The 18,785-nt window shown below is 38.4% G+C and overlaps 1 protein-coding gene across 7 annotated transcripts in view; it reads right to left on the reverse strand.

The window, feature by feature from the left end:
- Positions 1-18,785, reverse strand: part of DNM3 (dynamin 3) — a 568,793-nt gene that overhangs the window by 329,392 nt on the left and 220,616 nt on the right. For all 7 annotated transcript variants that reach the window (XR_012091293.1, XM_007989500.3, XM_007989506.3 and 4 more), the window contains exon 12: positions 6,978-7,048. Coding sequence is in view for 6 of the 7 variants with exons in the window: in XM_007989500.3 (XP_007987691.2) it covers positions 6,978-7,048 (71 nt within the window). In the remaining variant the exon portion in view is untranslated. The remainder of the gene's footprint in view (positions 1-6,977; positions 7,049-18,785) is intronic.

The raw sequence follows: 18,785 nt of genomic DNA on the forward strand, positions 1-18,785 counted from the left end.
TTTTGCACAGTCTCTTCTATCCTTGTCTATGATGTGTGACCATGTAACAAATAAATCCTATACCAAAGTAATTTCTCTGAATGTTAAGGGACAAGAAATATAATTTCAGATGATATGATCTGAAATGTTTGCAGCAAACTTGAAAAGAAGATAAACTTTAATAAAGGAAGACAAATGACTACATTCCAAGAGAATAGACTGGTATTAGCAAAGCCAGGAGGTAGAAAGGTGAGGCATATGGGGAAGTTGTGGAGAGTAAAACTATAATGGTAGAATTATCCAATGATAGACTGGGGTTTGTAAGTGATCTTAAAAGCCATCTAGTACAATAACTGTATGTTGGGGCCAATTATGGAGAATTTGGCTGTTATTCTAAAGGCAGAAGAAAACATTCAATGTTTCTGTGCCAGCAAATGACATGATCGGGGCGATGTTTTGGTACAAATTAGTTCCCTGAAATGCATAATATTGACTCAAGCAGAGAAGATAGGAAGCAGCCAGCCCAGACCCCTCTCTCTGACTATTGGAGTCCTGTCCAGTCTTAAAAGTCCAATCAACTTTCATGTCTGAATTATGCCTTTTTAGAAACCTCCAATTATCTCTCCTTTTCATGCACTCTCAAAGCCTTGGTCTGTGCCTGTATTTTATAAACAAGATTATGTTATAGTTGGGTCTCCAACAATGCCTGCTCCTTGATAGCCAAGAGCATTAATCTTGGTATTTCTACCTCTCTCACCACTGACATTACCTAGCATAGGGTTTATGGTAGTATCTTAAGAAATATTTATGGAATTCTCTTTTGATGCCAGGCTTATTTACAACCAGACTATCAATGTTCATCTGTACTAGGAAACCTAAATAATTTGAAGGAGCATATCATAGGCATGTGTTAAAGCAAAAGTATGGTACAGTTAGGGATCCCAAAGTGGCCAGACTGGCTGCAGCATGGAGTTAGGGAGTAGAGTATAAAGGAATAGTGACAATAGAACAGGCTTAAGAGGTAAGCAGGATACAGATTATAGAGAGCCTTAGAAATTACATTAGTAAGTTTAGACTTTATTCTGAAAGTAACAGAGAATCTCAGAAGGAATGAGAAAGAGTATGACAGGGGACAGAGAGAATGTTGTAGTAATCCAGGTAAGAGAGGACTAACTTTAGTAGTAGCAATGATTATAGAAAGAAATAGATGAATTTAAAAAATATTATGGAGATAGAATCACATGAACTTGGTAAAGATGGATGGAGACAAAGATATGAGGGGAACAAGGAGCAAAGAATAGGACTGGGAGGTGCCATCCACAGAAGGTGGGAACAACATAGAAGTTATAAACTATAAGAGCAGATGAGGAGTTTAGTTTGGGACTAGAAGGTTGAGGCTTCTCTAGGATATATAAGTAGAGATGTCCAGTAGACATCTGAATATGGTACATAGTACAGTGAAAAGTCGTGAAATGAAGATCTAGATTTGGAGTCATCAGATAAAGTTGGCAACTAAAACCATTGGAGTGGGTAAGATCCATTAGGAAAGATGCAGTGAGTGAGAAAAGAAGGGGGTCTAGGGTGGAAAATTGATTAAAGAACAGTTCTTAAGCCATGATCAGAAGATGAAGAGCTCCTAAAGACTGAGAAGTGGCTAGAGTGAAAAGAGGAAAACCAGGAGAGAGTGGGAGGTTATTGAAGCAAAGGAACAGATCTCTTCAACAAGGAGTGATTAACTGTGGTGTCAAATGAAAGGCTCAGAATTGTCCATTGGATTAACTGTTTCATCCTGGACAAAAACAGTCTCAGTGGAGAGGTGCGGTAGAAACTAGATTGCAGTGGACCGAAAAGTGAAAGGAAGATGAAAAAGAAGAATGGAGCACAGACTAAGGCCACTGAAAGAGGAAATGGAGAGTCCCTTTGAGATGTAGATTCCATGGCAAATGTCAGAGTATACCTCTACCTCTACCTCTACCCACATTTCAACTGCTCAACAGCCACATACAGGTTGTAGCTTCCGAATTAAACAGCACAGATTAATCAATAGTTCCATCATCTCAGAAACTTCTATTGTGCAACAGTGCTACAGAGTAAAAAAGTTCTTTTAGACTTGTTTAGCAGCAATTAAGAGACCTCCTTGCTTTTTCTCTTAGTCACCACTAAGCTGTCAACAAAGTAGGACCCACAGTGAAGTTCCCAGAGCCAGCAGCCAGAGTCACTATACTGTAGGGCTTTACCGTCCAATGCAGTAGCTGGTGGCCAGATTAAAACTTTAATTAGAATGAATTATATTAAAAATTTATTTCCTTCATTGCACTACCCACATTTCAACTGCTCAATAGCTACATACAGCTAGTGGCTTCTGTATTGAACAGCACAGATTATACAATAGTTCCATCATCTCAGAAAGTTCTATTGTGCAATGATGCTATAGAGTAAAGCTCTTTTAGACTATTCTTTTATATTATGCAAGAAACATTATGAACACTTCACAAGAGTCCCAAGAGTGTAACTTATCACAGGTTACACTGTGATAGTCCAGGTTCCATCCAATCAGACTGAAGCCAAAGGGAGAAGAAACAATGTTGTTTCTGGAAGTTTCTAAAAAGGCATAATTCAGACATGATCCTCCTCCAGGATCTTTAGTGAAACCTCAGGCTAATTATTATGCAAGAAAATCTTACAGAACTTGGGAGCCTGTAAAAAAAGAATCACTTACCTCCTAACATTCATGTTAAGGATGAAGATGAAGTTTAAAATAACATATCTGAGGATGAAAGAGAAAACTGGAAGTCCACTTATTTTTAAAATGGTGCTTGGAACATTGGAATTTATAACTTATTTGAACAGGAGATATGAATGATGTCCTTTCAAGTTGCTCAATCCTGTATTTCTACTTGACAACAATTTCAGTAAGCAAGCAAGCATTTAATTCCTAAATTTGCATATAAGTCAAAAGAAGGATCTTTTTATACTCCAATACCTAAGTTTTGATTCCACAAGAGAGAGAACATTCTTATGTAAGATTAGGAACTAGAAATAGTATTATAATAGAATATAATTATGCATTAGGGAAAAATAAACTAAGAATGTAAAGGGAAAGACTAAGATTGCCCTGGAATTTAGTGGCAAGGCTCAAATGCACTGCCTTTAGTAAAACGGCAACAGAGGAATTCCAGAGGATCAGGAAAAAGATATAACGAATCTCACAACCCATAGAATTTTCATGGTGCTCAAATAACAAGAACTGAAATCTGCACACAGTATCATTTCAACTGTGAGAAAACAGGTGTTGAGACCTACTGAGCAGATTGAAAAACAAACAGATCTTGGTCTGCTGCTTGTGGTGTATAGAGATATTACTCTAACGGCACATATCTATAGTCCCTCTTTCTCTTTAACCATTGGACTGCATAAATCGTAGTAACTCAGAAAGCAAATTGTGTCATGGAACAAATGAAGAAGAGCAGAGGAGTTTGAAATTTCACTTCCCAAAGCATTCCACTAACAAGCTTGCCTTTTTGTTCAAATGAGGATTACTGAGGACGAGGGGAAGTGAATGAAGGAATAATCAGGCCAGTTCTTATTTTCTTAAATAGCAAAAACTAGCTATATAATGTAAAAATATATGTAACTTAGGGTTTTTTTTTTAAAAGAAGAGAATGACAAATTAAAACCCTTACGTCAGAAGAAAAATTGATGTTTTATTCTGAAATGCTTAACTTTCAGGCTCAGCAACTATATTATAGTTGAAAGAGCATTTAGAAGCCAGGAAATTCCAAAGCAAGCCTAGAGCAGTGCTTATTTGGACACATTACACATGGTACATATTTTACAGGCCATGTCTAACAAATAACTAGAAGATGGAAAAAAAAGTGTCACATATTAAACATGGCAATATAAATTCTATAACAGAAAGAAGAATTTTGAGATGTCCTGAATGCTACTCTGAAGCTAAATATTTTATTAATCCAATTTTAGCAATCCATTTTCATTTTTTAAAAAATTAGAACAAAAAGTCATCCCAGTTGAAAAACATTACATTTGTAAAGTACTATGTACATCACCATCCTATAAATCTGGGAGGCAGTTCCTTCTTTCTTGGCAACTCTCTAAAAATCTCATGAAACAAATGCTTGTTTTCTTCAACCCCAGACCTTAATTTTCTGTCTTTGGAACTTAAAAATACTTACATAATTGTCTTCAAATATGGCTTGACTTTTCTTCCTTGATGGAAACAGCATTCTTGCCAACTTTAAAATTTATAGCTACAGCCATATTTTCTTAATTTTTAAAAGCACAAAAAATACCACAACTCCTCAAAGTGATTTTGAAATGAACATTTCTTCATCTTCATAATCACCCCATGTCACCCCATGTCAATTCCAAGTCGACATACAAATGGAAAAGACATTTATCTCTGAATCTCAGAGCAAAATATCACATTTAGAGATAATGATATTAGCAACTAAAAAACATTCCAGTGACAATCATACTTAAGTCACTATAACTTAATCACAAAGTAAAATGGTACATCTAGTAATCAAATGTGAGTGTATATGTGTGTGTGTGCATGTGTGTTGAGAGAGAGTGAGAGACAGGGAGGATCTCTCACTTTTATAGACTACACCACAGTTTTTTTTTTTTTTAAAGGATTTCCACATAACTTCATTAATTTGATCTTCTGACAATCCTGAAAGGTATACAAGACAAGGATTATTATTCCATTTGATACATCAGTAAACAGATAGAGAAAGGCTAAGTGCCTTGCCAAAACCCAAAGCTCATCAGTGGCATATCCTGGAAAAATAACCTGGATTTTGACTCCCAGATCTGTCCTTTAAAGAAGGTTTAAGTGTGCAATTTAAATTAGATGACAAATGTGTAGAGTTGCTGGATTTCTAAAGCAGTTTTAACTATGCTTCTTTTTTCTCCCCAATATCGTAAAGATTCATAGCCTATCTTACTGCTGGAAAAATAGAACCAGACACCTGGATTACAGAGAGTCTACATCAAAAGATTGTGTTTGGAAGTCTTAAATTTGAAAAATCACAAGCCCTTGAAAACCTATAAATCAATATAATCAATATAAAACTGTAGTTCAACAGCTTCTAAGACAGCAAATATGGAAATTTATTGGAAAAGAAACTCTAGCTCATTTATCATAGAAAAAAAAGTTTCAAGAAGATTATAAAGGTGAAATTTAAATTGAAGCATGGGTTATATAATATGTTTAAACCTGAACTTTTCTAAATGGATTATGACTTTTTCTACATTTTCCCCCTCTAATTGTGGTACCACAACAAGGCAGCATCCTTTTCACTCTTAAGTTATTGTGTCAATTTTACGTCGGCATCTGCTACATTTTTGTAAGAACCTAACTGGCATTTGTAATCCATGAAAATCAACATTAAAGGCAGCATTCCTGTTATTTTAAATGTCTCAAGGATTTGTCTGTCTTTTAAACTCCTCAGAGAAGCAGTGAGGAAAATGAAGAATGTGTCAGTTTAAATTTTTACAGGTGTGTCTCTTTGTTTTTCAATTATTAGGCAAGCTCCTAAAAGGCAAAAAGTTCTTTTGTTTTTCTACATTCCACCCCCCACCCACCGTAGAAACTAGAGTAGAGCTTGGTACAGGCTCCCTAGAGTTCATTGACTGTGGAGGAAACCTGGAAAAAATTCTCAGATCCCCTTTCCAGACCGAGGGATAAGGATGCACGTTACAGTCTAGGTGAATCTGCAGAAGGAAGTGAACAGAGCACATGGTGAGAGTCATGGGGCTAAAAGAGAAGGGGGCAAGTCTGTGCAAAATTCTGGTGTAGCAAATACCTATCAAGAAGTGGGTGTGGGCAGGGTGGCTGCAAAGACAACTAGACTAGGGCACATATTTATGGTTGGGTTCTAACAATATTACACATATGCCACAGACAGAAAACGGTGGAATAAATCTTATCTACCATTCACTAGTAACAGCCATTGGATGCAAAATATATTTACACAATTGGCTAGGACATCACAACCACAGCCAAGTTTAGGATGAGATAATTTTCTGTTGTATAATTGGGCCTGTTCTCCCTAAAACATGCCTATAAATTCCTCAGGCCACTGTTTAGTTTAGGTCACAGGGTCTGCATATCCATTTCTTCTAAGTCAGAATGTAATAAAACAAATTAATTTGACATTCTGCCATTTTTTTTATTTGTCTCTGTTCTTGAATACTCAGTTTAAGTAAAAGTACATAGGCTCTTTTGTTTTACATTTTACATAAAATAAGTTATATTTTATACACAAGGTTGGAACCACTTAAATGCAAAAATATATTTTAGAGGTAGTATCAAGATTATTTAAATCAAATGAAAACTAGTTTCACTAATGGGCAGGAAAAGATAGTGCATTCAAGGTCTTAAAAATGTCACACAGTGAATAGCTAGTCCTGAGTAACTAACCATAATGTTTGCATGATAATGTATTTGAAAAATGGCAATATTTGTATACACACTTTATAGAAAATAAAATGTTCATCCTGACAGATTACATCTAATTTCACAAAGGAAAGTTTAAAAAAAAAAAAAAAAAAAGGCCTCTAGATTCTGACTTAGAAAAGTTGAAATAGCTTGCATCCTGTAAATTACACGTGCTATTTCAAATTGATGTGAAAAACTGTTCCCCTCAAAATTTTAAACATGCATTAATTACTGTTTTTCTATAGGAGTTCAAGTACAAACTGCAGAACATCATCCAAAAATGATGAGATGATAAGTATGTAAGACATACATGACGTCATATGCTGCATAATAGAGCCAACTACTTTACTGAGAGAATAGTAAATATCCCTGCCCTACGACCATGGAGCTCAGACTTCCTAAGTAGGTAAACTGAGAGTTAATCTTGGCACAGATTGTATTCTCAAAGGTGGTGAAACTGTAGTAACAATTCACAATGTGTGTTTGAGACAAACCAACAGGAGGAATGCATGTGAAAATCAAGTGTTTCACGTACTTTGCAAAGCCAATGAAGTCTTCATGGTTGGTGTTGATGTAAGAGACTTGAATGTCAATCAATAGCAATACCTGTAAGTCAAAGAGAAACACTTCAGTGAAAGCCCATCTAAAAATTCTCAAACGTTAAATTCAGTAATTGCCCACCAATTAATTACCTTCATATAATTTTTTTAAGGATACTTCAATTAGAATGAAAAGAACCTTAACTTTTCTTTATTAGACTCATAATTTTACACTCTAAATTCATAAGTTAAAAATCTACTCTAGAAAAGTAAATCTGAGTAGCACATAAAGAGAATAGCATTATAACTTATAGGCATACACTATTTGCTGCCTTAGTACAGAATCTAGAATTATTTGATTTCTCTAAAATGTAGGCATAGTGTTCAAAAGAAGGACAGGCACAAATAAGATATGTGGCAGGAGGGCCCATGAGGGGTGCTCCGAGCTGACTCTTCCTGTAGACATCATATATTAGCTACAAATTCGTAATTCACCTCTTGTTTTCTCTCTCCTTTTCTATCTTTAGCAGCTTAAAGAACCATCTCAAGATGCTTTACACAATTCAGGAGAAGCATTTGATCAGCTAACTCAGAAAGTCAATATACAAATAAATCATCGAATCCAAACATCAATCAGAAGCTGGGCATGGTGGTGTGTGCCTATAGTCCCAGCTCCTCTGGAGGTTGAGGTGAGAGAATCATTTGAGCCCGGGAGTTCAAAGCTGCAGTGAGTCATCATCAGGCCTGTGAACAGCCACTGCATTTCAGTCTGGACAACATAGCAAGACCCCATCTCATCATCATCATCATCATCATCATAATAATAATAATAGTAGTAGCTGGTGGTTGGTAAGATGGCTGAATAGGAACAGCTCCAGTATGCAGCTCCCAGTGAGATCAACAGAAAAGCAGGTGATTTCTGTATTTCCAACTGAGATACATGGCTCATCTCATCAGGACTGGTTAGACAGTGGATGCAGCCCATGGAGGGTGAGTTGAAGCAGGGTGGGGTACTGCCTCACCCAGGAAACCTATGGGGTCAGGAAACTCCCTCCCCTAGCCAAGGGAAGCCATGACTGACTGTGCCATGAGGAACGGTACATTCTGGCCCAGATACTACACTTTTCCCATGGTCTTCTCAATCTGTAGACCAGGAGATTCCCTTGGGTGCCTACATCACCAGGGCCTAGGGTTACAAGCACAAAACTGGGCAGCCATTTTGGTAGACACTGAGCTAGATGCAGAAGTTTTTTTTCCATACCCCAGTGGCACCTGGAATGCCAGCAAGATAGAACCATTCACTCCCCTGGAAAAGGGGCTGAAGTCAAGGAGCTAAGTGGTCTAGGTCAGCGGATCCCACCCCCAAGAAGCCCAGCAAGCTAAGATCCACTGGCTTGAAATTCTCGCTGCCATCACAGCAGTCTGAAGTCGACCTGGGATGCTACAGCTTGGTGGGGGGAGGGACATCTGCCATTACTGAGGCTTGAGTAGGCGGTTTTCCCATCACAGTGTAATCAGACCTGCTGGGAAGTTTGAACTGTGCAGAGCCAACCACAGCTCAACAAAGCTGCTGCAGTCAGACTGCCTCTCTAGATTCCTCCTCTCTGGGCAGGGCATCTCTGAAAGAAAGGCAGCAGCCCTAGCCAGGGACTTATAGATAAAACCCCCATCTTCCTGGGACAGAGCACCTGGGGGAAGGGGTGGCTGTGGGTGCAGCTTCAGCAGACTTAAATGTTCCTGCGTGCCAGCCCTGAAGAGAATGTCGGATCTCCCAGCACAGCGCTCAAGCTCTGCTAAAGGACAGACTGCCTCCTTAAGTGGGTCCCTGACTTCTGTGCATCCTGACTGGGAGACAGCTCCCAGCAGGGATCAACAGACACCTCATACAGGAGACCTCCAGCTGGCATCTGGTGGGTGCCCCTCTGGGACGAAGCTTCCAGAGGAAGGAACAGGCAGCAAGGTTTGCTGTTCTGCAGCCTCTGCTGGTGATACCCAGGCAAACAGGGTCTGGAGTGGACCTCCAGCAAACTCCAGCAGACCTGCAGCAGAAGGGCCTGCCTGTTAGAAGGAAAACTAACAAACAGAAAGGAATAGCATCAACATCAAAAAAAGGGTGTCCACACAGAAACCCCATCTGAAGGTTACCAACATCAAAGACCAAAGGTAGATAAATCCACAAAGATGAGGAAAAATCAGTGCAAAAAGACGGAAAATTCCAAAAACCAGAATGCCTCTTATCTTCCAAAGGATCACAACCCTCTCCAGCAAGGAAACAAAACTGGACAAAGAATGAGTATGATGAATTGACAGAAGTAGGCTTCACAAGGTGGGTAATAACAAACTCCTTTGAGTTAAAGGAGCATGTTCTAACCCAATGCAAGGAAGCTAAGAACCTTGAAAAAATATTAGAGAAATTGCTAACTAGAATAACCAGTTTAGAGAAAAACATAAATGACCTGATGGAGCTGAGAAACACAGCACGAGAACTTCGTGAAGCATACACAACTACTGATAGACAAATCAACCAAGTGGAAAAAGGATATCAGAGATTGAAGATCAACTTAATGAAACAAAGTGTGAAAACAAGATTAGAGAAAAAGGAATGAAAAGGAAAGAACAAAGCCTCCAAGAAATATGGGACTATGTGAAAAGACCAAACCTACATTTGATTGGTGTACCTGAAAGTGACAGGGAGAATGGAACCAAGTTGGAAAATGCTCTACAGGATCTTATCCAGGAGAACTACTCCAACCTAGCAAGACAGGCCACATTCAAATTCAGGAAATACAGAGAACACCACAAAGGTACTCCTCAAGAAGAGCAACCCCAAGACACATAATTGTCAGATTCACCAACATTGAAATGAAGGAAAAAATGTAAAGGGCAGCAAGAGAGAAAGGCTGGGTTACCCACAAAGGGAAGCCCATCAGACTAACAGCAGATATCTCTGCAGAAACTCTACAAGCCAGAAGAGAGTGAGAGCCAATATTCAACATTCTTAAATTTCAACCCAGAATTTCATATCCAGCCAAACTAAGCTTCATAAGTGAAGGCAAAATAAAATCCTTTATAGACTAGCAAAAGGTAGGAGATTTTGTCACTACCAGGTCTGCCTTACAAGAGCTCCTGAAGGAAGCACTAATTATGGAAAGGAAAAACCAGTACCAGCCACTGCAAAAACATACCAAATGGTAGAAAACATCAACACTATGAACACTATGAAGAAACTGCATCAACTAATGGGCAAAATAACCAGCTAGCATCATAATGACAAGATCAAATTCACACGTAATATATTAACCTTAATTGTAAATGGGTTAAATGCCCCAATTAAAAGATACAGCCTGGCAAATTGAATAAAGAGTCAAGACCCATCAGTGTGCTGTATTCAGGAAACCCATCTCATGTGCAAAGACACACATAGGCTCAAAATAAAGGGATGGAGGAAGATTTACCAAGCAAATGGAAAGCAAAAAAAAAAAAAAAAAAAAAAAACACAAAGCAGGGTTGCAATCCTAGTCGCTGATAAAACCTGCTTTAAACCAACAAAGACTAGCCTGGCACGGTGGCTCATGCCTGTAACCCCAGCACTTTGGGAGGTGGAGCAGGGCAAATCACAAGGTCAGGAGATTGAGAACATCCTGGCTAACATGATGAAACCCTATCTCTATTAAAAACACAAAAAATTAGCCTGGTGTGATGGCGGGTGCCTGTAGTCCCAGCTACTCAGGAGGCTGAGGCAGGAGAATGGCATGCACCCAGGAGGCGGAGCTTGCTGTGAGCCGAGATCACACCACTGTACTCCAGCCTGGGTGACAGAGCAAGACTCCGTCTAAAACAACAACAACAACAACAACAACAACAACAAACCAGCAAAGACCCAAAAAGACAAAGAAGGGCATTACATAACGGTAAAGGGATCAATGCAACAAAAAGAGCTAACTATCCTAAATATATATGCACCCAATAGAGGAGCATCCAGATTCATAATGCAAGTTCTTAGATACCTACAAAGAGATTTACACTTTCACACAATAATACTGGGAGATTTTAGCACCCCACCGCTGATATTAGACAGATCAACAAGACAGAAGGTTAACAAGGATATCCAGGACTTAAACTCAGCTCTGCACCAAGCAGACCTAATAGACATCTACAGAACTCTCCATCCCAAATCAACAGAATATACATTCTTCTCAGCACCACATCACACTTATTCCAAAATTGACCACATAAATACACTCCTCAGCAAATGCAAAAGAACGGAAATCATAACAGTCTCTCAGACCACAGTGCAATCAAATTAGAACTCAGGATTAAGAAACTCAAAACTGCACAACTACATGGAAACTGAACAACCTGCTACTGAATGACTACTGGGTAAATAACGAAATTAAGGCAGAAATAAGTAAGTTCTTTGAAACCAATGAGAACGAAGACACAATGTACCAGAATCTCTGGACACAGTTAAACCAGTGCTTAGAGGGAAATTTATAGCACTAAATGCTGACAGGAGGAAGCAGGAAAGATCTAAAATCGACACCCTTATATCACAACTAAAAGAACAATAGAAGCAAGAGCAAACAAACGCAAAAGCTAACAGAAGACAAGAAATAACTAAGATCAGATCAGAACTGAAGGAGATAGAGACACAAAAACCCCTTCAAAAAAAATCAGTGAATCCAGGAGCTGTTTTTTTTTTTTTTTTAAAGATTAACAAAACAGATAGACTGCTAGTCAGATTAATAAAGAAGAAAAGAGAAAAATCAAATAGATACAATAAAAAATGATAAAGGGGATATCACTTTTGACGGCAAAGAAATACAAACTACCATCAGAGAATACTATAAACACCTCTACGCAAATAAACTAGAAAATGTAGAAAAAAATGGATAAATTCTTGGATACATACACCCTCCCAAAACTAAACCAGGAAGAAGTCAAATCCCTGAATAGAACAATAGCAAGTTCTGAAATTGAGGCAGTAATTAATAGCCTACCAACCAAAAGGACAAGACGAATTCACAGCTGAATTCTACGATAGGCACAAAGAGGAGCTGGTACCATTCCTTCTGAAACTATTCCAAACAATAGAAAAAAAGGGAATCCGCACTAACTCATTTTATGATGCCAACATCATCCTGATACCAAAACCTGGCAGAGACACACACAAAAGAGAAAATTTCAGGCCAATATCCCGATGAACATCAATGTAAGAATCCTCAATAAAATACTGGCAAACAGAATCCAGAAGTGCATCAAAAAGCTTATCCACCACGATCAAGTCGGCTTCATCCCTGAGATTCAAGGCTAGTTCAAGATATGCAAATCAATAAATGTAATCCATCACATAAAGAGAACCAGTGACATAAACCACATGATTATCTCAATAGATGGAGAAAAAGCCTTCAATAAAATTCAACATTCCTTCATGCTAAAAACTCTCAATAAACTAGATATTCATGGAACATATCTCAAAATAATGAGTTATTTATGACAAACTCACAGCCAATATCATACTGAATGGGCAAAACCTGGAAGCATTCCCTTTGCAAACTGGCACAAGACAAGGATTCCCTCCCTCCCCATTCCTATTCACCATCGTATTGGAAGTTTTGGCCAGGGCAATCAGGCAAGAGAAAGAAATAAAGCATATTTAAATAAAAAGAGAGGAAGTTAAATTGTCTCTGTTTGCAGATGACATGACTGTATATTTAGAAAACCCCATCATCTCAGCCTGAAATCTCCTTAAGCTGATAAGCAACTTCAGCAAAGTCTCAGGATACAACATCAATGTGCAAAAATCACAAGCATTCCTATACACCAATAAGAGACAAACAGAGAGCCAAATCATGAGTGAACTCCCATTCGCAATTCCTACAAAGAGAATAAAATACCTAGGAATACAATTTACAAGGGATGTGAAGGATCTCTTCAAAGAGAACTACAAACCACTGCTCAAGAAAATAAAAGGGGACACAAACAATTGGAAAAAACATTCCTTGCTCAGGGATAGGAAGAATCAATATTGAGAAAATGGCAATACTGCCCAGAGTAATTTATAGGTTCAATGCTATCCCCATCAAGCTACCAATGACTTTCTTCACAGATTTAGAAAAAAACTAGTTTAAATTTCATATGGAAACAAAAAAGAGTCTGTATAGCCAAGACAATCCTAAGCAAAAAGAAGAAAGCTGGAGGCATCACGCTGCCTGACTTCAAATTATATTACAAGGCTACAGTAATCAAAACAGCATGGTATTGGCACTAAAACAGATATATAGACCAATGGAACAGAACAGAGTCCTCAGAAATAATGACATACATCTACAACTATCTGATCTTTGACAAACCTGACAAAAACAAGCAATGGGTAAAGGATTCCCTATTTAATAAATGGTGCTGGGAAAACTGGCTAGCCATATGCAGAAAACTGAAACTGGACCCCTTCCTTACACCTTATACAAAAATTAACCCAAGATGGATTAAAAACTTAAACACAACACCTAAAAGCATAAAAATCCTAGAAGAAAACCTAGGCAATACCATTCAGGACATAAGCATGGGCAAAGACTTCATGACTAAAATACCAAAAGCAACGGCAACAAAAGCCAAAATTGACATAGGATCTAATTAAACCAAAGAGCTTCTGCATAGCAAAAGAAAATATCATCAGAGTAAACAGGCAACCTACAGAATGGGAGAAAATTTTTGCAATCTACCCATCTGACAAAGGGCTAATATCCAGAACCTACAAAAAAAATGTATACAAATATACAAGAAAAAGGAAAAAAAAAATCAAAAAGTGGGCGAAGGATATGAACAGACACTTCTCAAAAGAAGACATTTATGCAGCCAAGAAACATATGAAAAAAAGCTCATCATCACTGGTCTTTAAAGAAATGCAAATCAAAACCACAATGAGATACCATCTCACGCCAGTTAGAATAGAAATCATTAAAAAGTCAGGAAACAACAGATGCTGGAGAGGATGTGGAGAAATAGGGATGCTTTTACACTGTTGGTGGGAGTGTAAATTAGTTCATCCATTGTGGAAGCAGTGTGGCGACTCCTCAATGACCTAGAACCAGAAATACCATTTGACCCATCTACACCATTACTGGGTACATACCCAAAGGATTATAAATCATTCTACTATAAAGACACATGCACACATATGTTTATTGCAGCACTGTTCACAATAGCAAAGACTTGGAACCAACCTAAATGCCCATCAATGATAGACTGGATAAAGAAAACGTGGCTCATATACACCATGGAATACTATGCAGCCATAAAAAAGGATGAGTTCATGTCATTTGCAGGAACATGGATGAAGCTGGAAACCATCATTCTCAGCAGAATATCACAAGGACAGAAAACCAAACACTGCGTATTCTCACTTATAAGTGCGAGTTGAACAATGAGAACACATGGACACAGGGAAGGGAGCATCACACACACACACAGGGAGCCTGATGGGGGGTGCGGGGCTAGGGGAGGGAGAGCATTATGAGAAATACCTAATGTAGATGACAGGTTGATAGGTGTAGCAAATCACCATGGCGCGTGTATACCTATGTAACAAACCTGCACATTCTGCACATGTATCCCAGATCTTAAAGTATAATAAATTTAAATAATAATAATAATAATGTCAGATCTCTGCTAAAATATCACTCATCAGAGGGATCTTCCTGCCCATTCTATTTAAACTAGCATGCTGGTTACTCTCTATTGTGTTACCCTGCCTTCTTTTCTTTTGCAGCACTAACACTAGCTAACATGGCAAGTTTTTACAAATTTCTTACATAGACCTCATCTGTTATATCCACTGCTACATCCCCAGTGCCTAGAACAGTGCCTGAAACACCATGAGAATTAAATGAAGATTTGTAATGGAGTAAACTGGATACATGTCCCAGGCAACATGAAAATATTCTAAATATAAGATACTTATAAACTCTAAGTCAGAGACTTGGGAGGTCCCTCTGTAGAAAATAGTATTCAATGGGGGAGACGAGGAGGCTGAGAGAAAACAAGAGAGAAGTGGAGCAACCAGAACCTGCAAAAAAGAACGTATTATACCAGAGATATTCAAAACTGACTTCCTCTTCCTACGTTTCCTTGTGTTCTCTCAACCGAATCCTGTCTCTTTCCAGGATGCTGAGATTTGCTAAGAGGGAGAGATACGGTGCTTACAGATCTCTGCCTGAATATCTCCAGAGCTCTGCTCTTCGACTTTGTTGAAAAAATTTTGATGACTATCATGAGTATTTGTTTGCTGCCTCTCTTCATTGAAGGTAGCATTTGAGTGCATCAGAGTCCTCATAGCAACAGTTCATAGACATATTCTACAAAACGCTCCCCCGTGGGTACATCCTCAAGAAAGCCATCCCTGATCCTTATCCCCTACCCAACCCAAGTCCAGGTTGGATTGTACTATTACTCTCAAATAGTCTATATGCCATAATTATATACATACATAAAATTATGTATATGTATAAAATTATGTATTCTATAAAATAAATATAGGGTGCTACATATACATAAGTACATATATGCACATATATGTTCAAATATGTATATCCATATACTTATATGTGTATATATACATACATAAGCATATATACATAAATGTATGTGTATATATGTATATACATATGTACATGTGTATATACACATATATACATACATACATATATGTATGTGTATATATACACTATATATACATATATGTATGTATATATATGCTGTATGTACATACATATATGTACGTGTATATATACACTATATGTACATACATACATATATGTACATGTATATATACACTATATATACACATACGTGTGTTTGTGTATGTGTGTATATCTATATAGCACCCTATACTTATTTGTGGCATTTACTACAAACGTAATTAATTATTTTTTTTGTTTGTTTAATGTTTCTCTTCTCTGCAAGACTATACACTCCATAGAAGCTGGGTTTATGTTTATCTTGTTCACCATTTTATCCTTAGAACTTAGAGCCTAGCATGATACACATAGTAGATGCCCAATAAACATTTGTGGCCTTAATTATGTAACTATCTACAGGCTTGAAGAACAGTTAACTCTCTTTTTTGTTGTTGTTGTTTTTTGATACAGAGTCTCACTCTGTTGCCCAGGCTGGAGTGCAATGGTGCAATCTCAGCTCACTGCAACCTCCGCCTCCTGGGTTCAAACAATTCTCCCACCTCAACCTCCCAAGTAGCTGGGATTACAGGCACCCACCATCATGCCCAGCTAATTTTTGTATATTTGTAAAGACAGGATTTCGCCATGTTGGCCAGGCTGGTCTTGAACTCCTGACCTCAGGGATCTACCCACCTCGGCCTCCTAAAGTGCTGGGATTACAGGCGTGAGCCACCACGCCCAGCCAAGAACAGTTAACTTTCCAGGGAGTGATTTATTCCCATATATAGATATATAATTAGTATGTGGTCACTTGTTCTTGTTTTGTACTCAGTACCCAGTGCTATGGGCTTGGAGGCTTTGTTTTTGTGGCTAATCTCAACCAGTCATCTGACCAAATCTTGCTGAGAGTCACAAGGGGACCTGCCAAAAAAAGATTTAAAAGATCACTTCAAATCCCACGACCAAAAATAAAGTCAAGGGATGGGGGTTATTGGGTCAATAACATCATACTTGTATGAAAAAATTTCATATAGTCAGATAGAGTTTTGTTTCACATCTTGAAGAAAACTGAAACACTAGGAAGCGTGATCATTATTGGATTAGTTGTAGTTTTGCCTCTCTTCTCCCAACAATAAAGCCAGATTCTGTTAAATTGTATATTCCAAATCCATTTGGCCAAAAGCTTGTACCAATAAACCATAATATTTGAACACAAATAAATTGTTGCCACTGTAAGAAGCAAAGTATCTTCATAATCCTCAGCATCGCCAAAGGTTGTCCTGAATATCTTTTGGACGTTCACACACATTAACTTGGACCGTAGTACAGGAAAAAAAAAAAAGTGGAAAAAAAATAAAAGCTATGGCTGTTCTCATTATATTCCTGGAAACTGGGAGTCTGTGTTCACTCTAGGAAAAGAGCCAGGTCGCATGTGGGGGATAAAAAGAAAAATAGTCCATTTTTTTCCTCATTTTTTCACTTTCTCAGAGTTTCTCACTGCCTTTTTTACCCACAGTTATTGAATATTTAGTTGAAGCAAAGTAAAGCTGCCCCGGTAGCAGGAGTTGCCCAGAAAGTCCACCGCTTCCACATGCAATGACACATATGGAAGCACCGAGACTAACGGCTGGCACACTCAGCCACTCAAAACACCTTTGTTTAAGAAAAAGCTACAGACAGATTTACGACTTTCCATATTTTTAATTGTGAAGATTTTTTTCCCACAAAGCTTCCAGAGCAGAAGTTGGTAGTAACTCTACTTTTTAAAGAAAGAAAGAAAACGGCAAGAATGCCCCAGAGCTGTTCAGGCACGGAGGCCTGAGGATATGGGTCACTCTGTCTAACTGGATACTTTAAAAGTACCACATGGCCCCAGTCAGAGCAGAGTCTGGAATTCAAATGTGAGATCTATCCAAAATGACATGTCTACACTACCCAAAACCAGGCACGTTTGTGCTATGCCACACAAGTCCATATTAGAGGTGACCACTACCAGCTGTGACAGGAACTTGATAACTGTTGGACCAGACCATCTGAGATTGTGACTCAGTAGGGAGTTGCCTGTCCCATCCCTTATGTCCCACTTGGAGAATAAATTAATCACTGTAACTGAGTTGCAGATTGAAAACAATTTCCCTTGAAATCAGAAAAGGCAATTCTTCCTCGAATCTATCACGTGCCATAGCTCTTTGGGAACAATAACAAAAACAAAAACAACTAAAATTAATTAAGAACTAAGAATTAAGACAGATAGATACATATGTTTTTTTTATTATACTATAAGTTCTAGGGTACATGTGCACAATGTGCAGGTTTGTTACATATGTACACATATGTATATTAAGACAGGGTCTTGCTCTGTCACCCAGGCTGGAGTGCAGTGGTGCAACCATGGCTCACTGCAGCCTAAATCCCCGGGCTCACATGATCCTTCCACCTCAGCCTCTGAGTAGCTGTGATTACTGGTTGTGCAGGCCACCATGCCCAGCTAATTGTTTAATTTTTTGTAGAGACAGGGTTTCACCATGTTTCCCATGCAGGTCTCAAACTCCTGACCTCAAGCAATCTGCCTGCTTGGCCTCCCAAAGTGCTGGAATTACAGGTGTGAGCCACTATGCCTGGTCTTGTATTTTGATTACTTCTTTCCATCCTCACAAAATGGCTGTGAGTTAAGTACCACTATTGTCTCACTTTAAGATGAGAAAATTGAAGTGTAAAGATGTCAAATAACTTGTCGCAAGTTACACAAAATGTTAACAACAGAGCTTGAATTCAAAATCAGGTAGTCTGAGTCCAGAGCCCACAATCTTAACAACACTGTGAAGTTTGAACATGCCATTTTACTAAAACAAAAACTCTGAAATATGAAGAAGCTAACAACTGACATAGATATGATTAGAAATATTTTTTTTTTTTTTTTTTTTTTTTTTTTTTTTTTTTTTTTTTTTTTGAGACGAAGTCTTGCTGTGTCGCCCAGGCTGGAGTGCAGTGGCCGGATCTCGGCTCACTGCAAGCTCTGCCTCCCCGGTTCACGCCATTCTCCTGCCTCAGCCTCCCGAGTAGCTGGGACTACAGGCGCCCGCCACCTCGCCCGGCTAGTTTTTTTATTTATTAGTAGAGACGGGGTTT

The sequence above is a fragment of the Chlorocebus sabaeus genome, chromosome 25 (genome assembly GCF_047675955.1).
Source record: "Chlorocebus sabaeus isolate Y175 chromosome 25, mChlSab1.0.hap1, whole genome shotgun sequence".
NCBI classification, from domain to species: Eukaryota; Metazoa; Chordata; class Mammalia; order Primates; family Cercopithecidae; genus Chlorocebus; species Chlorocebus sabaeus.